Source organism: Gadus morhua, chromosome 15 (assembly GCF_902167405.1).
Source record: "Gadus morhua chromosome 15, gadMor3.0, whole genome shotgun sequence".
Classification (NCBI taxonomy): Eukaryota; Metazoa; Chordata; class Actinopteri; order Gadiformes; family Gadidae; genus Gadus; species Gadus morhua.
The window spans coordinates 15,258,477-15,285,034 of NC_044062.1; the positions used below are offsets into that span (position 1 = coordinate 15,258,477).

The 26,558-nt window shown below is 44.2% G+C and overlaps 1 protein-coding gene across 2 annotated transcripts; it reads left to right on the top strand.

Annotated features, from left to right (window-relative positions):
• The first annotated feature begins 4,097 nt into the window (after positions 1 to 4,097).
• Positions 4,098 to 26,300, top strand: hs3st1l1 (heparan sulfate (glucosamine) 3-O-sulfotransferase 1-like1). 2 transcript variants are annotated; one of them, XM_030379890.1, is made up of 3 exons: positions 4,098 to 5,877; positions 7,382 to 7,521; positions 24,716 to 26,300. In XM_030379890.1, exon 3 carries the CDS (start codon positions 24,923 to 24,925, stop codon positions 25,847 to 25,849), a length of 927 nt encoding a protein of 308 aa, XP_030235750.1. In that variant the 5' UTR covers positions 4,098 to 5,877; positions 7,382 to 7,521; positions 24,716 to 24,922; the 3' UTR covers positions 25,850 to 26,300. The 2 variants fall into 2 exon arrangements, with proteins under 2 accessions (XP_030235750.1, XP_030235749.1); XM_030379889.1 differs by lacking the exon at positions 4,098 to 5,877 and having other exon boundaries at positions 6,530 to 7,521.
• The last annotated feature ends 258 nt before the right edge of the window (positions 26,301 to 26,558 follow it).

Consider the following 26,558-nt stretch of genomic DNA (forward strand, 5'->3'; position numbering starts at 1 on the left):
GGTCAGATTGTGGCTCAAATGATGTGAAAGGTTGGTTGGTGACACACTGAGATAAACTTGGGGACACAAGGCCAAGAGAGGGAGTTCAAGCTCATGAATCACAAAATATACTGAAACCAAAAGTAAAAGTACCCGAGAAGCAAGCTCAGACAGACTAGAAGGCCTTTGCTGCAATACAGATGGCACAAGAGGTAATTTAGACATTATGCATCCGTTCCACTTAAAAAACACGATGGCTGTCTGTATTTCTTTCAGCAGACATATTCATTTAAATGAGCCTGCTAAATTTCTGGCCACAGTTGGACAATGCTCTTCTATTCTAATAAATTATATTCTTAAACTGTCAACTAATTTAGGGATGCAGTGGCTCTCAAGTTCTTAGCAATTAACGCATGCTTATGTTCTGCTTGATCAAGACCAGATGCCCTTGGATAACACAGGTACCATTGTTGTACCACAGAAATCAAACAGTGTTTTGATCTTCACTTCATAAACCTATAGATCTTCCCAGCTGCACTCTAGCTGCGCTAAGACACAGCCACCGTGTGTCTACCTTATGCTTTACTGCAGAAAGAGACTGAACAATATAAAGAAAACAAAAGGAAAAATAACTACAATGAGTAAAAAGCGATGACACTTTGCCTCAGGAAACAAAATCAGCCTCAAAAGCTTTCTTGACAAAAAAATTAATGAAAAGAGAACTCCCCCCATCCCCGCACACACGCATCTCTTGTCTCCTCACTCACTCTATATATCCAGGGAAATGGCTGCAAAGCTATTTGTGGTATATAGCGTTTGCTTTTCCTCAACAAGGCTTCAAGAAGTTGTTCTGGACTACTTCCTTTGTTGACCCGCAAAAACTATTTTGCGGGTCAACAAAATTACTCAAATGTGTAAAAACTGTTTTTGAGAACTAGGTCTTGGTTCCCACTCTCTCTCTTTGGAATCCACAGTGTTGCTGTTACGTTTTCTATATGTATATTTATTTATTAATTTATATATATTTAAATGCTATAATCACCAGCAGCAGCACTTATCATCAGACCAATTCAACCATCAATGTGTTGTGTGCTTTGTATTTGCATTGTGTGCGGTGCATTACGTTCAGAGTTATGGGGCCACACAGGGCACGTTATGGGCCAACTGAAATGAGATATAAACAGTGAGAGAGAGAGTGCATTTGCAAAGCCTTCCCATAATGACAACTTTATTGGATCCTCTGTGGGCCAATTGACATATTTGTTATTTGTTTGCCGAGCCTTAAAAGCAAATAAGTTTAAAATATGCAAACACAGCATATCAGGAAATATCTCTTCTGCCTCATCAAATATTTATCCACTCTTCTTTGAAATGTTACCAGAATGCAAGCCGGATACAGTTTTACCATTTATATATTTATAGATAGGTATTCATACAGTGGAAGGTAAAATATCACAGCATTCATTTTCATGAGCGTTGCTTTCCAATGTTGCAGGGGCTAAAATACATACAATTCTCTATCATCCTTACTCTTTACCTCTTTTTCCAAGGAGCTATTCAGCTCTGTACTCATGTGTGCATTGTATCAATGTGAATTCATTGATATACATTTTTAATTTACATTTTATTTATGTGATTATGCATAAGTTATACTGTGCATCAAGGCTTTTTTCCCCCGCTAAAATCACATATTTCAGCTAGGTGGCTCAGTCATCTGATTTGCATTTGCTGGTTAAGAAGATGGATACAAATTTGAAAATAGGTCATACTGAAAATAAACTCATGTTTCATCACCCGGTCAGAGTGAACAGTTTAAAGCTGGTACATATCACAAGGGTGTGGATTCAACTTTCACTATTAACTCACACATCTCATCACAGTACACCTAGGTGCTTCCTCATCACTGTAATTGACGACCTTAGTAGTCTCTGTGCATTAATTAAACTCTGCGTGAGACAGAGGTTTCCATGGATAACATCAGCAAGGCCACAGCATGCACTGTGAACACAACAACCTAGCTTTCTCTAGTCAGCTTGAAAGAGGAACGAACAAATTCATTAATTGGCTATTAGCTTGAGACTGTTGCTTGGCTCAAGAAGGGGAAAAGGGCACTAATTAGCAGAAACTGTGTTTAATGTTTTGGGATAGCGTAGTTTTGAATCTGCTATTGGAGCAAACCCAATTTGCAATTCATAAAATATGTGATGCATCCAAAATCACTTTAATGAACACTTCGGCATCAAAAGCAGATATGAGCATGGCAAATATTTCAGCCTTGAGTCTAAATCTCGTCGTATTGCTTTTACTAATACTAAGTACTATCCTGGAGGGTGTTACATATGTAAGGCACCAGACTATTACCTCCTTCCCTCCTTTTTTTGTGATTGACCTATTTCCCTAGCTGTTAATAAGTGAGGGAGACGTTCGATGTAGCCCTGTCGGATCTGCTAACGGTGGATGAACATCACGCTTGTGTCAGCTACTTCATTGTTAATGAAGGCCTCCTTCTGAAGAGAGATAGAGAGTTAGAGAGAGAGTGGGAATAAGAGAGAGAGAGAGCGAGAGGCGTGCATGCGGTTGTGCGTCTGAGTTTCTGATTTTGTGAATGTGTGCGTGTGTGTGCGTATGTGCGTGTGCTTGTGTGAATGCAAGTGTAAGTGTGTGTGTAATTATGTGTGCGTTAAAATGTGTTTAAATTTGTGTCTGTGTGTAGGTGGTTGTATGTGTGTAGATGTGTGTGCATGTGTTAATGTCTGTAGGTGTGCGTGTGTTTGTGTGTCAAAGGATTGATTGTTAGTGCTGAGGGTGAATTCAGGTCAAGAAGACCCAAACTTCTTCACTCCTTTCCATACAGTTTGTTATTACATTCCTTATTATGCCCTTTTATGACTCATTTGAAAAATATCAGCGATTTGGCAGACAGGACTGACAAGGTTATGGTTTAGAGCATCTCAGACTATTCTCAGAGTCTGAGAACAGCGCAGACTAAATTCTGCTTCCAGCATGACAACTTATCACAATAATTGAGAAACGTCTCAACAGAGACGGCGCCTTATTCAGATCAATCTTCTGTAAGAAGGGATGATGCCTCTTACATGACAATGCAACTTGCCATCAGACACCAACATGGACATGATCGCCAAGAGTGCTTGTGACTCAGCGTCAATCAAGCCCTCATTGATTTTCAAAGTCGGCAGCAGGCCTTTCACGTCAGAGGATTACGGCTCTGTACGTCTGACAGGGGAAGTCTCGCTACTTCCAAAATAGTTAGGGAGAAGTCTCGAAATACCTCCGGCTTCAACTTGACGAGTGCTTCTCGTGCAGAGAAGCACCGTAGGCAGGCTGAGCTAGTTAAAGAGAAGAGGAGCCAGCCATCTGATTACGCTCCCATTCACAGCAGCCCATTGTGGAGGATAAGATTAGGGCCATCAGGTGCCCCGCTTGCTGCCCACTCGGGGCCATGGCTCCCTCTCTCACCAGCAAAGAGCTAATGGTTGGATAATGAACTCCTGGAGATGGAGAGAGAGAAAGAGGGAGAGGGACAGAGAGACATTACAGAGAAGTGACATTTGGCGTGCTGTTAAAGGCTCAAATTTCACGTTGTTCAGACTCAAACCCTCAGAAATAATAACAATGGGGCTATAAATATCTACAGTGTTGTGTGAAACAATCTATGTTGAACTTGTGCCTTTCAAGTGTCAAGACCTTAAAATTGTCACTTAGGTGTCAAAGAGAAGAAGCAATATAAAAAAAGGATGATATTCACCGAATGAAAAGCAGGGTAAAAAGAAACACATAAACAGGCGAGAGAATTGAGACAATGTGTGAAAATCGGTGACGTACGAACAATACATGATACAGGTGTACAGTTCCCACAGGTGACATATGGTTATGTTGTTAGCTATGAATATGTGCACATAACAACAATTATAACTTTCTTCTAATTTGTCAAGGCTGATCTGGGAAAGTATCTTGGCTTACACTTCTGATGGCTCTCTGTCACATACAAAGTGAGATGCCCCTAGATACGCTAACAGATACTGTACACTGACTGAAATAGATCTTATTTTAACTAACTCAAGATAATACAAGTCAAAATATGTGTTCTACATAATAATCGTTTATGTTCAAATATAAGTATAGCCTGTAATATGTTACAAGCAAAATAATATATATAGGCTTGGCTATATATATATATATATTTCATCTTTCTACCAATACATGACTTTATGATAATATGCAATACATTACAATTACAGCATTACATGGTTCCACATAGCCAGGCATGGTGTAACGTATCATATGGTGTTATACAATATCACAAATCATAGCTGAGTGCTTGCGCAGGCGGATGTGCGAGGTAGCACTATCAGAGAGAGGTAGAGAGCAAGAGTGAGGGGTTAAAGGCCCGAGACCACCGCCTCTTCCGGGGGGGACAATGCAAAGATTTGTGTGTCGCCATGGTGACTAATTTCACCACACATCTTCAACCGCTGTGAACGACCTGGCAGTGAGCAATCATGGAAAATATCCTGGCCGGTCTTCCTACAAAAATGTAACAAATCACAAAACACGCTAAACAAGGAGTCACGGTGGGTTGGTACAGCCGGCGTCGCAATTGCAAGATTATTTGTGTCCTTCGTTATCATTTTGGTAAGGCATTAAAAAGTAGTGCTGCGAGGCCTGGGAAAGGCTTGGAGGAAGGCTGGTGAGGGTTTATATTCCTTCATATTCCTGAGCTGGGGATTATCTTTAAAAAGTCCATTCATATTTCATCAAGACGGCAATTAAAGTTGAAGTGCCCATTAAATCCATTTTCTTAGCCTGTTTAAAAATGTAGGCGTCAAATAACTTGTCCATTAATTGAGGATGTGATTTTGGGGGAGGTTTAATAAATGTAATACAACCTTTGCATTCATTTCACCATAGTTTTGGTTGGCTGTCAAAAGCAACCTAGATAATGCTCAAACTAAAGACAGACTCTCAATTTCGTATGTTCAAACAAACACAAAGCAGATATCCTGCCAAATCACCTACCTATGACAAAAAGTATCTTCATGAAAGCATTCCACTGGTTTTCAAACAGCATGGTTTTATCAGTGGACATTTTATTAGTTTGACATAGAAACATGAGTTTACAATCCCTCATTGTTTCTGAGGCCTTGAGGACAGCTATGACTCCAAAACATATCCATATTTAAAGAGTCAGCATAATATTAACTACAAATTACTGATACATCTTTTGTTCAGTTTCATACTGCTCTAAGCTACAACGATAACAACACCATAAAAACAATGCATATAATTATTTTGTTTTCCGGGAGTGCTCATTTAATATAATACTTAATAATAATACCGCCACCAGAAGGTGTTCTGCATGACCCTAAGGCAAAATAACATCTCAAATGTGAGAGTACCTGCCAGCAGTTTCCTTGAAATTGTTTGCAATCACTCTTGCCATTTACCCATAAGGCATCATTTCATTCACAGTTAGGGGATAATAAAATTCTCACATGGTGAAGCACAAAAAATAATGCCCCTACTTGCTAACACAGCCACTCTACTCCAAAGAATTGTATTACCCTGGTACCCTTGGAAAGAGGTCACCCATGAACACAATAGGCATGCTAAGCTAAGGTTAAGACACCCGACCTCCATGCTGGAATACGATGGAATTATATCAGGGTGAGCTGATGTAACTTCGGAGGGAATTATGAAACTATGCCTGACTTCGTCTGCCCCGATGAAAAATGCATCTGCCAGAGATTTTTTCCAGGCCAGCAAGGTGGCTGCCGGGGACGGCAGTGGGAGCCAGTCCGACCATTGTCTCGTCTTCTCTACGATCAAAGCTCAGGAACACTTGCTGGAGGAACAGCAATGCTTCTTTCATCTTGCCAGGTAAACGTCTTTGTCGGATTGTAGCCACTCTGTATTCTGAGGGTAACAACAAAAGTTACTGTGATCCAGCAATGGCAAAACATTGAATATTAATACGGATCTATGTAGGGGGGGGGGGGGGGGGAGGAGGTTGACCACTTCTCTTTATTGAAGGATAAATCATTATGTGCATAGCATAAAAGATCTCAAGATTACTCTCCAATTACGGACAATGAATTGCACTGCTGATTTTAATGATAGATCCTTAAAAAGATAACATTGCGTTTTGCCTCTCTTAATCAGAATACCATTGAGTCAGCCCTGAGTTAATTTTCTTTATCACTTAGGCGGGGGTCCCAAAGACTAGGTTATCACAACGGTAGAAACCGTACGACACATCCATACTCTGCGATAAGTAAGCATTCTGCACTTGTTTCATTAGTAGTTATTCAATATTATGTGAGCGCAAGATAGATTTTTTGCACATTTTATAGCAAAGTGATGTACTTTTATAGAAAACGTTTAGGGCAGATATGGACTCAAGCCAATGGGGAGCCCGTTCCCTGATGGACCACTCCACTAGTATGCTATGGTGCTCTGCCCCACCATCTAAGTGTACAGCGGTGTGTGTTCTGTCCAATATTAACACTGTCAAAATGATGGCCATTCAGGATGGCTTACCACCACGCTTCTTTCCTTCCATACCCTTCCAAGCTATGATCTTCCACCTTGCTCTCTCAAGCTCAATTATAGCTGGATCTCTTTCCTCACCTTTTGCTCTCCTTTTCTACCTGTCCTCTGCTGTTAAAATATACATGGACCATTCCCTCTATTTCCCCTCGTCTCCCATTTTAGCCTCCTGGCTTAAGAGAGGCAGTGACACACATCTACTGAAGCCAGGATGGGGGAGGTGTGTGCTGAATGGAGATACAGTCGAGAAAGGGGGCAAGGGTCCCCATATCCTCTGTGAATGCAGATGTCTACTGGCCAGTAGGCTAGGCTGCAAGCCTATAGATGGCTGGTATTGTGATAAGCTTGTACTTCATACATCATTCTTCATATAGGCCGGCCTACTGTAGAAGTATACATGCATCAGTGAAGACTTTAGCAAGAAAAGGATATTGCTACAAAGGGTTGAACGTGAGAAATGTGTGAATGTCTGGCTCACAACTATTGCAAGACTGGACTAACTGGATGAATTGCTTCAAATGATTCCAAATGATGATTTAACCAAACCGCATACAATTACAGAATAAACTCAAATAATTGGTGAACTAAGCTCCTCGGTATTTCCTAGGTGCTCGTCGCACCTGACCATCTGACGACAGGAGCGACTCCTCCCCGGACTGAGAACTGGTGTGCTACGCACTAAGCGAGCAGCTCGAGCACATTACACATGCATCCGCGTGCAGACACAGCGCGCGCGGTCTGCAGCTCATGGGCGCGAAGGATGGAGTCGAATTTACCACTTTAAATTAATAAGGACTCCTCGTCGTCCCCTCGTGTCCTCTTTCCAATAAATCAGTGATGAGATCGGCCGTCGGGAGCGTCTCCACAAGAAGAAGACAGCGAGAAGATCCTCCGCGCAAAAGTGGAAAGAGTGGCTCTTGAAATCACAAAACCCCGGTCATTGGAAAGCGGATCCGGTCACCAAACAAATGCGAGGTAAAATCATTTCTCATATTTTTTCGAGGTGATTTAAGTAGATCCTAGACTACTTTAAGGCTACGATGCAATGTATGACATAAGTAACGTTATAACCTGCCGGATTTTAAAGAGGGGAATCGGGCATTTTAATTTAATTTTATGATTTGTTGTTATTCACTAGAAAAATCAATTTATAGATGAAATAAGAGCAGTGTTGTGCAGGGTTCAGTCTCGGCGCAGGAGCGTTCATTAAAACCTTCCCTGCTGACACTGGATCGATTTTATTTCAAGTTGGACATTGGTGACTGCGGAGCGCGGACGTGCTGTACGAATCTATCCGAGACATTTAAAGTTAAAACCACGTTCACATATCGACTTTGGATGACACTTGTTTTTTTCCAGGAAGGTTACTTTTGCAGTTAAATTTGAAGGTAATGTCTTACTGCAAGATTCACCAGACGACAGTCCGACACTAAAGTCAGGAAGTGGCCATGGTCGCTGTCGCCTAACTATTTGAATGTCAGTCTGGAGTCTGCGGTCTCCTCTCAAGCTCCCGTATTAAGTGTTTCCATGGAGCTGCATGCCAATGGCCACCTTTACACCTCACGGAGCAAGCCAACGCATCAAAATCTGCTGTGATAATTCACATGTCGTTGGAAGCATGGGGCGTTTAGGCTTTGACAATCTCTGTGTTGAGATTAATTATTTGAAGCAGGTGAAAGCCAGCCATCTGGGCTACGTTTGAAAGAAAATTACCTCAGACAACTATATTGATATGGTCAGAAGAAGTGATTTAGTTATATAAACACATGATAGTATGCATTTTTTTCAGGATATGACCACTACAAAATTGACAGGAGGCTATTGGCGAAACGGACTATTTATTCATCTAATCGAGTCATGAATCAACTATGTCCTTCTGCCGTGCTGCCTGTTGTTTAACAACTACACTAATGTTGTGTTGAATTTGCAAAACCCTCCCTCCCTTCAGGACGGGTGTTGTTATCACATCAATATTTGAATGATTATAAATATGAAAAAACATAAAAAGTACTTTTCCTGTTCAAGAGCTGGTGTTTATGTGTTTGGGAGCCTAGGCAGGAGGGGGGCACTCAGTGCTGGGGACGAGGGAGCCGGTAGGAGAGGAGAGCATTTTTGCTCTGTTGCGTGTCTGTTGGGTGCCTGTTTTTTTACATGAATGTTGTTTGCAGTTGTGATTTCTACATGACTTTCAGTAGGAACTGTGGTCCTCCGCTCATGCATCTCAGTGGAATTGGAAGCAGGTGGACAAAAGGATTTGTATATAATTAGACAGTGCTGTTATGTTGAAGAAAGGTACTCATATAATCTCTAGGCAGGGCGATTTATTGAATCTCTGAAAATGTAGATTTATAATTAATAACAGGAAATAAGATACAACTTTCCAGCCCTGTATATGGCGTATTCAGTATCCATAGCCGATGTCAACAACGACTAGAAAATGGTCTCTTGGCTCCACCATTAACCAATTAATTGAGTATCATGAAGATATCATTAATCAAACAATAGTCAATCACAGCACTGTTCAGAATGTTCTCTAATCTAATCAATGAATTCCATCTTTTAATTTATTTTTGTTTTCTTTAGCACCACAATTAACACGCATACAGCATTCTCATTTGGGTTAATTATAAACCATACAAAGACCTCTGAAATCCTGGTGGCACATTATCCTATTTTAAAATCCAAGTATCTGTCTATCTAGATAGATAAGTACATAGTGTACTCAATTATAATGCATTAATATTTGGGAATACCAATTGGATCATAACATCAGTGTGCGTATACTTAGAATGACCCTTGTTGAAGTTGATGGGATGTTGTATCGCAAAGTCAGGGAAGGAAGGATCTGCCTGTGTCAATTGAATGTGTTTTATAGCAGTGTCTATCTAGCTGGTTCCATGTGAGTAATTGCTAATAAAAGAAACAGACCGCTTATTTATTTCCTGGGATTTTTCTAATCAGTGCAAATGAAAAATAACAAAAGATGGGAATTAATATTTGATGAGGATTTGTTGTTCTGCAGGAGGACATTTAGCTGGGGGATCCAGAGTCTCGTGGACGAGAGAGAGAGAGAGAGAGAGAGAGAGAGAGAGAGAGAGAGAGAGAGAGAGAGAGAGAGAGAGAGAGAGAGAGAGAGAGAGAGAGAGAGAGAGAGAGAGAGAGAGAGAGAGAGAGAGAGAGAGAGAGAGAGAGAGAGAGAGAGAGAGAGAGAGAGAGAGAGAGAGAGAGAGAGAGAGAGAGAGAGAGAGAGAGAGGATTGTTCCTGTTGGTGAGTGTCTGAAAAGAGAGATGGATTTTTTAGCTTGTTTGTGTGAGCTGTGTGTGACTGTGCACAGGGAGGCAGTGCGTGGTGTTCCTTGTGAAGGTGAAAAGAGCCCGCTTCTTCAGCAGTTGTCAGCCAGATCCAAGTCTCGGCACGTAATGTCTCGATGAATTAATATTTAAGTGGGGGATCTGGCCGATCAAGCCGTTACGTAACCACTGGTTGATGAGGGCCTCGGCGAAGGTGTGCCTTGTTGCCATAGTGACGGGAGACATTACTGAGGAGTCGGTAAGTTATCGTTGTGTGTCAAGAGCATTCCGGTTCCCAATGTCCTGAAGGGGCACCTTTGATCCAACCTAATAATCGTTATGCATTTCATTAATGTGGGCGCATGTCAGAGGAAGGAAGTCTTGAAGATCTAGTAGTCCGCGTATCCGTGTCTTCTGTAGGTTGAGTGGGTTGACAAATATACCGACGATATGAACATTGACCGCTCAATATGATCAATCTCACACTAAAGCGACTCCTCATTAAATGTGTGTGGGTTTGTCCGAAGCCACAAAGGATTGATCAGTTCTCGTACGTGTGCGCGCACACACTCCTTGCATGCTGTGCATGTGTGTCAGCCTTTGGCTGCCCTACCGGTATGCTTAAGGATTACAACCATTTCATCCTTGTTCCTTCTCACCACCTTCCTCCGTTTCCCACCACAGATTCCCAGTATCCTCCAGCAGTTAGGCCTTGTTATGGTTATTTCACATCAACAGTGGAAGCGTGAAGATTCAAGCTTATTCCTAGACCCCGGGGATTTGGTGCCAGGCTAACGGGAGTGTTTTTTGGGGTATTACCTCCCCTGCTTCCAGTTATTTCTAATGACAAGCGAGAGCCGCGAATGGAGGTCTGTGAAGTCGGCTGCCTAGGGCCTCTTCTTGCATTCGATTTGGGGAATGGGAGGAGTGCGGAGGTCGTACATAATAGATAAGTCACTATAACTTACAGTACAGGGGCGTAACTAGGCTAATGCTGGGATTTGCATATTTGTGAACATGTTCATAATTCATGAGTGTGCTCAATGCCGCTATGCATGGTGTGTGAAAGGAAGCGAACAAAGAACAACCACCCAGGTCTCTATGCTCTCTAGACCTGTATGTTGTCTCTCTCCTCTTTCATTCAGTGTTTCCGTATATCTGTGTGCATCGCACTCTCTCTCACTCTTGGAGCTCCATCAAGGACATACAACAGCAGTCTGTGTGAAAGTAAAGAGCTGCCTTGGATCTGCCACTCTCAGTCGTATATCTGTTGGGGCCCTTTTTAAAGGGAGACCGATTTCAAAGAGATTATTTTTGATAAGTCCCATAAGGAAACAAATAAAAAAAGTGAAAGACTTTTGTTAAATTGTTCCTGTTATACTGGCAATATATTTGAAGCGGGTAGAAAAATAACCCCAGTGAGAGCCATGGCACCCGGGAAAGCGCAAATATGTCCCCTAGCCGCCGTCGCCGCCGCCGCGCTGAGCAGTAGATTTGTCATTCCACTTGATGGGTGACAAGTTATTTATTCATCGCGTGGCTTTGTTTCCTAGTGCGGATGAGGAGCAAGGCTTCAGCCTGAGACCTCATGATTGGCTTCAGTGTCTTGATGCATGTTCCCGTCAATTCACCTCTGTGCCGTGTCGCATTTGTCATGCTAATGGAGGGAGGGTCTTATGAGGGATCATTGCCCCGGCCTGTGAAATGGGAATTGTTCGGCGCTCAAAAAGATACAGCCAAGTCTCTTTTAGGAGTTTGAATGTGTGTATTTGTGTGTGTGTGTGTGTGTGCATGCAAGGAAGGGTGTGTGTACAAATATCACAGACACACACGCTAACAGACACACACACACTTGAATGATATGCTAAACGTGAACCAGGAGCAGAGATATCGATATTCTGGTGGTCCATTATAAATATGTCCCTTGCCGATCTTATGATCCCCAGGCTGACTGATTAAGAGACTTTCTATGAAAAGTTTCCTATCAAGGGGCCTGTGCATGAATGAGTCTGTGATAAGCACAGATATAATGAGGGGTAATGCCTACGTCTGGCTTGGCCTCCAAGGTGATCAGAAGAGAGCTTTAGTTTGCCATGCAGATGAGTCGCTCACAGTCGAGTAGAATATAATTGCTCTTATCTCTCTGAAAAGTATGTTATTTCATTTAATCTTTAGTCCATGTTTACGCTCAGATGTAGGTCATATGTGTGGGAGAACAAAATGTCAACTAGTCGGTTCTCAGAAGGCACCCGCAAGCAGCGCTTGACATTTGTTCTAGAGGCGGCAATGTTAGGCTTGTCCAAATAGGAAATTTGATCTTAAAAGGCATTGAATTGGGTTTTTTTACAGTGGGAAGGTCAGACCTCTTGCAGGAGAAATACCTGAAAAACCTTCTTGTGTTTTTTTACTGAGAAAAACGGTCCGCTAAGGATATCTAATCCATCTCATCTTTTTTGTTAAGCTTTTTAAGTGTAGGAAGTTCTTAAAGAGAGCCGATCACCTCAATGGTGACAGGAGAGACTTGAGTCTTCTTTTATTCATAACTCACTGCGAGCATCAATTTTTTGTTTTTATTCACACAATATCGTTCACAAAGTTAGAAAGCTGATTCTATCACAGATTGCTTGTCACATCACAACACATTGTGCTAAACAGTATCTTGTTAAATGCTGCTCGATTCTTCTTGTTTTCTGTTCATTTGCATAGTGTTGTCTTCCTCCTCAGACACAGGGTGCTCTCCATGGTGCTGAACAAGAGACGCCCAAGCACAACTTGATTTACTCCAACTCATTGTTTCGTTGGTCTAATCTGATATACAGTATGTTGCCTCTATTGTAGGCTTATTCTGGACTGGGTAGCCCTGCCCATTCTGCCAGCGATTTGAGTTCGCCCTGCACAAGGGTCTGGAGACGAGCAATACATTTCTATATTTTTCCGATACGTTTTTGCGGGAGCCAATCACCGAGCTGGCATTTCACCGTGGCGCGCTATTGGCTGGTTGAACACGATGACGACAGGGAAGCGACGGCAAGCAGCCAATCGCATACAGAGTCAGTTGAACTAGGCCCGTTGATCACGCCTCTTATGATGAAGAAAATGACAGCTTCCCCCGACCAACGTGCAATCTACGATTGAGCTTGGTCTGGCAATAGCCAGACTAGGCTTATTCCAGAAAAAGTAAGCCAAGCCACAAAGAGCTGCACAGATATAGAGGTCACAGGAACTGATAGGACCACCAGGATGGATTCTGATGACCCATGTGATTCTGACGTGCTTTTGGAAAAATAAGAAATAAAATTAACAGAGAATAATTTCTACTTTTAAGTGAAGCGCCTGTTTCAGCTTGAATATGAACACTAAGAAATTAGTTTAGGGTTTGTTATCACCGTGGTGGATCTTGGTACATTCAAAAACTAACTTTAGTTTGTGGAATATTTCAAAATTAGACATGGTCAAGAGTAGGTCATTAAAAACAATTTGTTTGCGATTAAACCTTGGGGCCATTTTTGATGGGATTGAACTAAACAGCAGAGAGGCAAGATATACAGGCTAGATATAAGAACGCGTTCAAATGGCACCCAATGGCAGTCGATTCTTGTCAAACTGTAGATGGGGTCACTGGTTTGCGATGATACCAATGTTTCTGTATAAGCAGCAAAATCTACACCATGTCTATAAGTCTGTGATATCACAGTAGATATGCCTGCTGTCATAGCCTCCGCTAACGAGGTTACGGGGGAGGACGACGACAACTCATCGCCCAGGAAATTAAAATCCTCGCCTCTTTAGTCTGAGTTGACTGTGGAGAAATTGCCCATTTAATGTGCGCTGACTCGCTAATACGGCCATTTAAACAATGGCAGCATGCTAATTCCTCTTAAGCAGATTGTGCCCTTTTCCTCGATGTAGCGCTACCGATGATTGCTTGTTCGGCTCCAAATGTGTATCAGGGATTTATTAAAAGAGGCATGGTGGAAAACACATTGTCAGCTTTGGAATGGATATTTTATGACTCTGTGGTCAGGGGGATTGGTCTTCATTATCTGGTGGGGAACTGGTCAGATAACGCTGCTTCATTTACTGCCTAAACCCCCCTGTGCCTTAATGCAGCTTCTATTCTGTATGGCCGAGGTGAAGACGAGAGAGACGCAGAGATAGAGAGAGGGAGAGAGAAAGACATTGCGACTGCACACGGGATTACAAAGGTTAATCATTAATTTAAAGCTAATCTTTCTTAAATACCACTAGGTGGCTGCTCTGGATGAATATAATCAGGCAAAGCCCCAACCAATCCCCTCAACCTAAACGATGGGAGGAGTGGTTAATGTGTGCTGCTGTTACGGCACGGCTAGATCGAACCAGATGGAGAGTGGCATCACACTTCTAATTTAGTTTAGATTTAGCTTGATAAAAGGATGTATACTCCTTCATTATCTGTGTGTGGAGTGAGAGTCCCTGTGTGCATGCATGTGGCTCACTGTGTAATGCATTCATTCAGAATGGATAACCATTGTCAATGGCTTCTATTCCAGCAAATGGTTCTCTGATGTACATTCCCTGGCATTGTTGTTGCTATGGAGTTGAGATCATTATGGAGTTACAGAATTACGCAATCAAGGATGAAATCGCTCATTTCCCAGTTCGGGAAATCGAATAATTAATTCTCTTTTTTCTTTTGTTCACGGTTATTATGCAGGCAACTATGTACAGAGAATTCAAGTCATTATCTGGTCTGGTCTTCTCTGGTAAACCTTTATGCCTGAGAAGCTAATTAAAGCTTGCGCAATCTTCCAGCGCATTCACTTTTGTTCAAAACATTGTACTTCATTAAATAAGGAAGGAATTAAGACATCATTTTAATCCTTAAAAAATGAAAAGGTTATTTATTCAGTCTCATATTTACTCAGTTCAAGTAGCATGTTTTCATATCTAGTGGTGCGTTTGTTTGGCCTCTTGTCAATTCCTTGCATTGTTCAACAATACTACTATTATGAAAGGTTATGCAAATAACATCTTGTCAGATGAACAAATGAGAAAGGCGACAACATTAGCCTCCAGAGTGCCATCTATTAGGCAGATGTAGCAGCCCCTGGTCCCTGGGGGACAGTAGAGAACATCAGGAATCAACTTGAACGTTATAGGAAGTCATTCCATTTACAAGGTAGGGTCTTTTAACTTCAATGAAGATAAGCCTGCCACCAAAATAAACAATTACCTGAACTCATTTCCAAACAGACCCGTCTAGAAAAACTGACATTTTTCTAACAACAAAAGGCTTTTTCAAGGTGTTTTTCGTCTGATACGGCTTAAAAAAATAAATAAAAGCGGGGCAGTGTCTTTGAAACGCAGTGGCCTTCCACCGACCAGAAAACACGTCGCACCATAGCAGGCGCCTTTTTTTCCTCCCTGTTTTAGCCTCCCCATTAGGCCTCTCATGTTGGGTCCACAAACTTGGCTAATTAAGAATTCATCTTAGGTCGGTGTTGTCGTTAAGTGGCCCTCACAGCACAGCGTCCGGGTGATAAAAGGAGTTATTGAGCTGCATGAGGCGACCTCCTCTCGTCTCTTATCTCCCATAAACACTTCAGTTGGTTGTAGTGGCCCACAGAGATGGGGCAGGGGGGGGGAAGGGGGGCGATATGCCAAGGGGGGATAGAGGAGAAGACTGATGACTTATTCATGACATCAGTAGAACAAGAGGGCCTTGGACGGATGTGGCATCGTGAGAAGCCCCGTGCCACGGGTAACTTTGTTAGATAGGGTAGAAACGCCTGTTTGAAAATTGATTAGACTTCACGGCGTCTGTGACGCCGTGTACGACATGTACAATAGGGTATAGGCTAATTGGTTGATAATGAAATGTAGATTCTGTGTGACGTGGGTTGCTCGGGAATGTTAAAACGACATCATACTTTGCTGAGTCATGTCAGTGGGTTTGTTTATACTCAGAGAACGGCGAAAAGACCGAGAACAGTCATCTCTAATTTTCGCTTGTGGAATTGTAATCGTGATAACATCGTCTGTGATTACCGGAGACAAAGTCATAAAGATCATACGATTTATGTGAGGCCATCATTCAGGCTATTTTCTACGACATTGTGTCTTGCATTAACAACTCCCCTTACCTGTATTTGAAGTAGAGCTTCCTCTCTTCCAGCCTCCTCATAATGTAAAACCATGCCTCACTGCTTCCAAACGATAGTTTTACCAGCGCCAAGTTGCATTAATGGAATTGTGCTTGTCCTACATCAGGTCTAAAACCAAAGTTATTCCGCAATAAAACAAAGCATACTAGGTTGCTCACATTCAACACAAGTTTTAGGCCCAATCCCCTACCCCTTACCCCTTCCCCTTAACCCTCCCCCTTGTTCTGAAGGGGTAAGGGGAAGGGGTAAGGGGTAGAAATGGGATTGGGCCTTATTCCAAACTTGTAATCAACCTGAGCATTCCTATCTAGGTTGTTGCACTGCATTGGCTGTTCTGATCCACTGGTGTTAGATGGATAACTTATCGATTCATTAGTCAGTGCTTCAATACGAATGTATGTATTTAGTATCAGTCCGCTACAACTACGGTGTCTGGGCCTGGATGGATCATCAATACCACAAACTAATTCCAGACAGGTTGGACTATTTGTAGAAGTTAACCTCTATATAATAAACACATAGGCGCATGATGTTCGAGAGGGGCAACGGTGTTTTGGCTGCTACACATTTAAATGGCCAATTAGCAGTGGACCATTAATCTAAAGCAGTGATTAAAAAGTTCACAATAACAACTGCATTAGTAATCAGCCCTAAAGTAACAGTATTGGTTTTCATCAGGTTAATGCTTTAAGTATTTAAAACCCCCCATTTTTCTCATTCACTTTAGGAGGTTAGCCAACATTATATAAAAATGCCATTTAGGGCAATTGTTGGGAGGCTTCCCAGGGGCAGTCTCGACAATCAGCTGTAAGGCAGAGCATTCGCAGGTGAAAGGCTCAGTGAAGGACTTTATACACAGCGGGAGTGGGGGGTGGTGTACCGGTCGACAGCCCCGCTCTCTCCATCGTCTCCAGCACCACCATCATGGTACCTGGAGAGAGTGCGAGGGCGGGACCCCGTGCCCCTGGCCCCCCATGCCCCCTGGGCCGGCCCCACGTTAGCAGGGGCCGCGAAGCGTAGCACTGGCTAACGGGCGAGTGGCTGAAGCGGTGTAATGATGGAGTCTGGGCTGTCGCACGGGGCCAGGTGGACGCCGCCTGGTGCTCGCATCATTTTCTCCCCATCTCTGGCCGAATCAACAGCTCGGATGGGCGCCCTGGTTCCCAGGCATCAGCGGAATGGAGCTGGAGATTGTTATTATAGATAAGCACTTCCCTCCTCCTCCTCCTCCTCCATCGAGGGTTGGCTCCCGGGAGGAGGGCTGAATTACAAGGAGGCCGTCTGGAAGCCCTGATCATAGGTGGCCCACTTTTTTCTTTTTTTTGGAGCCCCGAAGCGCTGAGGCACCCGAAAACAACACGGCGGGGCTTAATGACGGGTTCTGTGTCTCCAGCTGCCTGGATCGGGGATCGGTTTCAAAATATGGCTTGATTTATTGCGGGGGGGTTTTCTCAGCATAATGCATTTCTATTACATGCACACTTTTGTTTAAAATAAAGTACATGATATTATAGCCCAAGGGGTCCAATCTGGTGTTCTGTATATATTTATATTTACAATCAACAAATAATGAAAGGTAAAACAAACCTTGAATAACTATGACAGCATCACGATGATATCTCCATTCAGAAAACAAAACTGTTTTGTTTCCCACACAGCACTGCAGGTCTACATAGATTATTTCATGGCTGATTCCCCTTTGAACAACTGTACCAGAGTAATCTCCCCGGCCTACAAAAGCCCATTCTCTCTCTGATTAGGTTTCAGATCGATAGCCGGCTTGTCAGGGAACAACTCAAATTACTCATGCTGATGAGCTAACACAACCAGCCGCCACAGTGTTTACATGGTGAGCGGGCGCCTGGGTTCAAGGGCGGAGGGTGGGGGTGGGGGGGGGGGGGGGTGAGAATGGGGATGATAGCGGCGGGGGTGAGCGCCAGAATCCAGTGAGAGAGGGAGAGAGCTTGGGGGGTGTCGATATGATCCCAGCCCTGCAATGTCTTTGCTGGCCACTCAAGTTCTGCTTTGATTGTCCGCCACTCCCTGAAGAATCAACACAAACTTCCTCTCTCTTGAAATAAACATTTATATATATATATATATAAAAAGAGGTAGAGATAGAGGGAGATCCAGTGAACCAAACTTGTCCTGTTTCTATCTGGAGCTCTCTACCTATATGTATGCATATGGATACACGCTGTGCCTTGAAGGTAGGCTGATAACACTGCTGATCCTCCCAATCTGGGTTACACCTTTCCTTCGCTTCCTGCCAGAGAGCATCTCGGATACAGTCTGGCTTCCTTTATACGTTTTCCTTCATTACATCTGTGCAGCTGCTGCTAGCACTACTAAGCCTCTGCATACTCCCCCCCCCCCCCCCCCCACATCTCTCTCTCTCTCTCTCCCTCCTAAGTATATCTATACATACAGGTTTCCAAGCAAGATGTACCTTGCTGTACTGTCTTCCATACCTGCCACTAGGCTCCTATGGAGGCTCCCCCCCTCATCGCCCTAAACAGGTCAACACAGAAGCTGGCTAGTCGGACCTTGTTAGGTCCTCTGTACTTAGTTGGAGCTCTAGTTAGCGCTTTACACTCTGCAGGCACTTTCAGACCATAACTACCGGTACTCTTCTTTTGGGTGAGTAGTTTATTTTTTTTTAAACTCTATTCCTGAGGTCCAAGTCTAGAGTTGGGAATCACGATAATTTGGCAAATCGGCACAACGCATTGCAGATTGTTCACATTGTGAGCTTTTTAGCTCTGCAGATCTGAGCACATTTTGACATGGGGAGAAATGCCTAGCAGAGCTGTGGCCTGAGCTTCCAAGTCGTATATAACTGGCAGAAAGCAGCTGGAGGGATTCTTGAGTTAGTGTACAAAACAGAATTGAGCTTTTCTTCATAAGAATCTTGGAGTATTGGAATTCTTATGTACTGAAGTCAAAGCACAGTCTAGCTGTTATTGGTTTTGTGGTCCCTTATGTTTGACCATTCTTCTTCTACTTGCCTTTTACAAAGTTTGCAAATAATTACAGCTACATAAGGCCCATTTAGATTTGGACTACATAGTTCAATGTTTATTTGAAATGTTACTGCGTTGCCCTGTAGTCAGTATCTACATGATCCATGGCCATGAAAACACACTCATCTTTGTTGGCACCCCAATGGCTTGTATTTGGTTTTCCTCATTAAAATATTCATCAGATTTGCCTCATCAAAGTTTAAGATGATCCTTGCAGTTCATTACACGATGTGCTTCTTTTGATTTAATGAAGTAATTAATATATAATTCATGTGGGTTTTTCAGATTTCACGATGCCTACAAGACCCCCCCCCCGCCCCTACACACAAAAAAACTTAAAAAAAGAACAAAGGCATTTGTTTTGATTAAGGCTGAATTAACATGTGTACTTTTTAATGAGACGCATGCTAATTGCTTTACGAAAAAGTGCATACAAAGTCTGATGCCTTTTTATATATGGAGATAGAGGATAGAGAATCAAAGTAGCAGTTAGGTCTTTGTGTGTGTGTGTGTGTGTGTGTGTGTGTGTGTGTGTGTGTGTGTGTGTGTGTGTGTGTGTGTGTGTGTGTGTGTGTGTGTGTGTGTGTGTGTGTGTGTGTGTGTGTGTGTGTGTGTGTGTGTGTGTGTGTGTGTGTGCGTATCTTTCTGTGATGTGAAAGAACAAAGCTCGAGTTGGAGAATGTTGAGTTGGAGAATTGTCTGTGTGTGCTGACGGAAGTGTGTGTGTGTGTGTGTGTTGGTGGCATCATGCATGCCTCAGGCTAAAGAGGAGGTGCTGAATCAGAATTGGCAGGCAGGATGGAGATCATGTACCCTCCAGATGGAATCCTTCCTCTCTCGGTCACTGCACTGGGCCCCCAGCAGCGCCGACCACTGGGCCTTCGCAGCCAGTGAGTCAGCGCAGCTCGCCAAGTGGTGTCCTGAGCCTCCACCCCATCCAACGGGTGGTGTGGTGGTGATGTTTCATCCGCCCAAATGCCTTTTGGGAACTGTAGGAACAATGTCAGTTGACGCTAAGAGGTTCACCTCGGCGTGTCGACCGATGACGCACACACGAGCGCACACACAGGTGCTGCACATCACAGTGCTGCTGCCACAGATGGCAGTGGGCCGAGGGATTTGTAATTGGGAAAGGCTTGTCTTTGCAATAAAGTGTTAGGAGACGAGTCCCGGATTCCAATCATTTTACCCTTGGTTGGATGTTGAGGTGAAAAAACTACAATCAGTGTCTCGACCACAAGGCAGACGTGTCTGAGTGTTCCGGTAAACGGACGATTACCAGCCTCCCCTCTTACCCTTTACCCCGCTCCTCCTCCTCCTAGCTGTGGTAATGAATGCTTTAGTCAACATGTGGGCGTGGATTAAGGTGTCAAGAAATAGCCTAATATTGCGTTGTACCCACTCCCAACATCCACTCTCTCGGTTATGTCTTAATCCATCCTTCCATGCTTCCAGCTACGTCCTCCGGCCTGAGTGGCAGGTACTGTTTTGTTGAATGGCCACATATGCAAGGCTGTACACTGAGGGCTGTTTACATTCACGGCTCTGATTGGTCAACAAGGGGCTGGATTTACGAGTCTAAAATGAAGTGGATCCAGAATGTCTTAACTTTTTTGGAGAGCACATTTTACTTGGACATCAAATATCTGATTCCTATCATGTCGGACACTGTTTCCTTCTGCACAATGCAATTTACTATTAACTGTCAAAAAATGGTTAATGATTAGTTGCCACTGTGGAATAGATGGATTTGCATACGCTATTTCTACCTTGATGGAATGTGTGGTGAGCCATCTAATGATTACAAATACCACTGTGTCAAGACACCAAAACAACAACGATAGCAAACAATTACACTACACTTTGGCGTTAGGCTCAAAAAAATGGCACCATTAACCTAATTGTAGAATGTTAAACATCACATCGCATAAAAGTGTTGCACTTGCTAAACATCCAGTTCTGTTGCTGCCACTAGGGGGACCCATAGGCGAGAATGAATGTCATTTGTAAGGCCATTGTGTCAACAAATCTTTGCCACTGTAGAACTCCAGACAGACTTTTAAAAATAACAGTTTGGGGGTAATGAACTTTATTACAAAGGACTTCACCCGAGATGCATTATATTTTATATATGGTGTCGTGTAAATTACTACTCTCTAAATGATAGATGTATAAATTATTGTGCTTGTCCTGTTATCTCTGTAGTTGTGCTGATTATATGAAAAGGAACATAATTCACAATTTTCACACAAAAAGGAATGCAATTGTCAACCGTTTGGACCTTCGGTTATCTGCTGATATAGAAATGTTTTGCATATCACTGATCCTTTCTTCGAAGGCTGGGGAAATTGTCTGAATAGTGTTTTGTGTCTCCGTCTGTTTTCTGAAAGCTTTGCATTCTTCTAATATAGCATTTTTCCTTGCCTGGGCCCTTCGTTATGTAGTCATAATAACTGAACAGTGGCTTGTGAGTAGGAAGGAACGAGATAATTGATCCCTGCTGGATCCAGGGGAAAATGGCTGAAGCATGTACCTTGTCATAAGACAAGACGGCGTGTTGGCCAAAAGAGTTCCCCTTAACGGCAGCTAAAATAGATCCCTTATTCCAAACCCATCCAGCGACACTTGAGTAAGACATCTCACGACATCGGAGTCAGAGAGCGTTGCAGAAGATGTGAAATAATTACTGCACTGCTTTAAGAGCTCTGTTACAAGTCACTGCAGCAGCAGCGATGAAGAGATCGGAACCAGTGATGAAGCAAGAGGAGGAAAGGGGGCGAGGGAGGGTGGTAGTAGGGAGGAGGGAAAGGGATATGAAAGTTTGCTGAACAAAGTGTGTGTGTGTGTGTGTGTGTGTGTGTGTGTGTGTGTGTGTGTGTGTGTGTGTGTGTGTGTGTGTGTGTGTGTGTGTGTGTGTGTGTGTGTGTGTGTGTGTGTGTGTGTGTGTGTGTTCGGTGTGTGTCTGTTTACCATCAGCCCATCCATTCATACGTTACCAAGGTAGGGTTTCAACATTGTCATAATATAAAGCCTCTAGAGGGCCAGCCAGACTTCCTACTGCACCAACAAGAAGAGCTGATTAAGATGCACATCCACCGTTTCTTTGTTTAAAGCAAGCTAAATTACACTAATAACGGTATTATATCATCACCTTTCCAATGTGCTCCCATTCTGTAAACAAAGCTGTCCTTGCTGTACTTGCTGTCGGCTGTGGTTAGGCTAGCGCGTGGCGGTGAGGTGCTGTTGAATTTAAATGAGCGTTTAGTCTATCTTTAGCTGCTGGGTATTAGGGGTGTAGCTGGGTGGATTCCTATTGAGGGAAGCTGGTCCCCCCTGCAGAGCCTCCCAACGTGTGGCGCCCTCCTGCTCTGTCTGCTGGAACACAATAAGCACAAACACAATAAACAGTGCAGAGGGGATGACTGCACGCTAGCGGGCCTGATGGCCTTGCCCTGTAGCCCTTAACCAATATAACATTTCTAAGCCCTTTCTTTTTTTAGTATGTATGAATATTTGATGGGCTTTTTGTGCCTTTTATGGCCCCGACAGTGAAGCAGGGCCACAAGGTGGTCTGAAACAAGAGAGGGAACGACCTGTAGCACGGGACCGCAGGTCTAACCCCGGTGCGCAAACCCAAGGTTCCCAGTGAGATGCTTCATGCGTGTCTGTGTGAGTGGGTGTGCATGCTGGATAGATACGCTGAGATTTGAACAGAGCGTTGCGATCCGTTGGTGCCACGGAACAAGGGCTGCTTCCAGGTGGCCGTGCAGCCTTGGAGTGGTGCAGCAGGGGGAATTGGATGGGACAGAAAGCTCGTCTGGCTGCCTGGCTGCTAGCATTGGACTTGGCAGCTCTCTGCCGGGGAAACGCTGACAGGCAAGCACTCCTGTCACACCGCATAACCGCCTGCCTTCTCAGCCCCCCTGGGGCCTGAGTGGGCCGGGCCATTCATCCTCCCCCTGCCGTCAGGTTCCCAGACTGCGACTCTTGCTACGTGACCCAGCTATCTTTGTGGAGCCGGGGCCTTGTGTCATCCGGCCGAGGCTGCCCTCAGTGGCGGTCGTTTGTTGTTGTTGTGGTTGTTGTTGTCCTGAGAACGACATTGTGTATGAATCCCCTCCTGGTGAGAATCTGCCTCAGCCCATCTACAGTATCCTGGGTGATGTGCGCTACAGACGGTTGACGTATTACTAATGAGGGAGGCTGAAAGGGGTTGTCTGTCCAGATCATTGGTGCCGTTAACCAAATAAAACCTGTACCTAAACACCTGTCAGTCCAATACCTATTCCAGTTCTTATTTAATATACCTGAATTTAACCGACTAAAATGGGATACCTCAACCTAACCATCCTCAACCATTAACAATCTTGGAGATCATCCTTAACTTAAACATTTTTGTCTGTAGAAAAATATTTCTTAATATCTTGAGAATAGCAGGCACATGAAATGTGTTTCTACTTTGACGAGGCGTATGAGAAAAATTAGTTTTCTCCCTCAATTGCATATCGGTTTGCATCGTTAAACTTGATGAGGGGTAATATAGTTTATAGAAGAATGATAACTTTCTATGAAAGGCATTTCCTACATGATTAATGCAGTCGTGTGTACCCTGGTGCCGAATTATAAACATGATCATGCTCAACTTCATCCTCAAAAACCTTTCTTTATACTACTCTAAAAAAAAAGAAAGTTATTATGCACTTCATAATTGTTATTCTTGATATATTGGACATTGTTAGACTGACAATTCAAAAGAACAATGTAAGCCTGCATTTGCGTCCATGCCCATGTGTATATGTTGGGTTTGCAAGATGGTGGGGAATTGTGTGTTGTGTCTTTATCTCTCGCTCTTTCCTCAAGCAGGGAACTTCACAGTGAGATTAGATTTGCCCAGTGTGACCTTTCAGCTGTTGAAGCTGGATGTTTGCATAGTCCTCTCCTAGCTGTTTTGACTCCAAAAGTGTACACTGCAGCTGTCTCTGCTTGTTTTCCTCATGAAAGCATCTTGAGTATTTGTTTTTTCTAAACATATTCCATGACATTTAAAGTGCTGTTTTTCATTTGTCGTTGTGCATTTTTGTGCGCACACACTTGTGATACACGTTTTGGTTTCGAAATTGTTGTGTAAATGGAACCCTTTTATATTGGGGTCAGTACAATGAACTGAAGAATGTTATATTTTCTCACGACTGACAAAATATTCGGCATCTTTCTAAGCCCTTCTAATACCTTAAACCCTTAATGTTGTAGCTGCTGAGTTGCATTGCCTCTATATTGATTTCTCTTCTTTACGCGAACGAAATCAAAGTCACCTAGAAGTCGGAACTCTTCTGATTTCCTGCTATAAATTTGTCCTTTTGCCTTTCCTTGCACCCTGGCTTTGAGCTGTCCCAGATCAGATGTTAAGTGTATTGATCTTAGGCAAAGGCTTATGACCCACACCGGGAAACGGACCGCCCCGCCCTCCTGATCCGGCCTTGAGCCACGCTTGAACATTCCAGCAGCAAAATTGTAATGAGCTGTCTGGCTTAATAATCTGTTCCAGCCCGAGAAATCACAATGTAAGGTGGGTTCAAAAGTTCAATGAATGGTAGGAGGAACAATGTAAGGAAAAGCAAATGGGGCATAAAGGAATCGTTGAAATGATTATTCTGTCAAGTTATTCCTTAAAGTATATACAAAAATGTTCTTCCTTTGCCTTTGTTGCAGATGTACTCTGGCCTGGCCGCAGTCTCGTCTCTTCACAAGCGAGTTCAACAGCAGAAGAAGAAGAAGATCGCCGTTTCCCGCTCTGCTCCGGCCCCCGTTGACATCAGAAAGGCCGACGTGATGGTCTTCAGCTAAACCAGAACCCTCTCCTTTTTCATGACCCGCCTCCTGTTGCATTGCCTCGTCTCCTCCTGAAACTCCCTCGCCATGGCCTGCTTCCTGGCGTCCGTCTTTTTCCTGGTCCTCCAGTCCTACGCTGCCCCACCGGAGCTGCTCCAGGCAGCGGTCACCCTGCACACGCTGGACCTCGAAGCGGGAACATCCGCCAACGTCTCGGGGGACCTCCCACCCCCAGGCACGAGCAAACGAGCCCCGCACAGCATCATCATCGGGGTGCGCAAGGGCGGCACCCGAGCCCTGCTGGAGATGCTGGACATCCACCCCGAGGTGGCGGTGGCGGCCACCGAGGTGCACTTCTTCGACTGGGACGAGAACTACGCCAAGGGCTTCGAGTGGTACCGTGACCTGATGCCCTACTCGTACCCCAGGCAGATCACGGTGGAGAAGACGCCGGGCTACTTCACGTCGCCCCTGGCACCCGAGCGCATCCGCGCCATGAACTCGTCCATCAAGCTGCTGCTGATCCTTCGGGACCCCGCGGAGCGGGTGGTCTCGGACTACACCCAGGTGTACTTCAACCGGCTGGAGAGCCACAAGCCCGTGCAGGCCATCGAGAACCTGCTGGTGCGCAACGGCGCCCTCAACACCCGCTACAAGGCCATCCACCGCAGCCTCTACGACGTGCACATGCGCAACTGGCTGCGCCACTTCCCCCTGGAGCAGATCCACATCGTGGACGGGGACACGCTGATCCACGACCCGCTGCCCGAGCTGCAGAAGGTGGAGCGCTTCCTCAACCTGCCCCCCAGGATAGTGTCCTCTAACTTCTACTTCAACCAGACCAAGGGCTTCTACTGCATCCGCAGCGACGGGCGGGAGCGCTGCCTGCACGAGTCCAAAGGGCGGCCGCACCCGGCTGTGAACAGCACCGTGCTGCAGAAGCTGCGCTCGTACCTGCGCGAGCACAACCACAGCTTCTACCGGCTGGTGAAGCGCACGTTTGACTGGCAATGAGGGCACCTGGGCAGGCAGACTCAAAGAGGGAGAGGGTCCTTTCTTTGCTTTGCCTGTGATGAGGGCATTGAGAATGAATGGAAGGCAGGAAGACTGAGGGGGGAGGGAGGGTGAGGGAGAGGGAGAAGCACTTTACGACCTGACATTTCCACACCCATTCGAATAGCCTCGTAATAACTACCATTGTAAACTCTGGTTTCCACAGAGCGGGCCGATATCTCAAGCCTTAGGAATAATTCTTCAAATACTGTATACTGTACTGCCAAGGTCACATAAAAAAATGTAAAATGAATCCCCAAGCTTGGCAAGTCCTTCTCTCTGTGCTGTATTAGTCACCATATCGCAGCGGTTTGAAGTTTGTAAAAAAATAATTAAAAAAGAATGACAATTTTCTTTCTTCTCTTATTTGATATTCTTGTTCTTAATAATAAATCGGTTTTGCTTCAAGATATTCCATTGGCTTTTCTTTCTTCTGGTTTCTGAGCCCACCCTGCAAACGCCTCAGTAGCCCAAAGCGATGAACCTCTCTGTTATTTTACATGGCGTGCCAAAGTAGATGGAGGCATAAGCCATTGAGGTGTGGTGTGGTGGATGGTTGGACATTAATGTGAGGAAATGGTTGCCTTGGAGCCATGCTTTAGCAGCACAGGAATAACTAATGGATTTGGACATTGAAAGGTAGCTAGTGCCTGCAGGTAAATCGGACCAA

What these genes read in the sequence shown, in the direction of transcription:
- hs3st1l1 (XM_030379890.1), top strand. Translation starts at nt 24,923, where the DNA reads ATGGCCTGCTTCCTGGCGTCCGTCTTTTTCCTGGTCCTCCAGTCCTAC.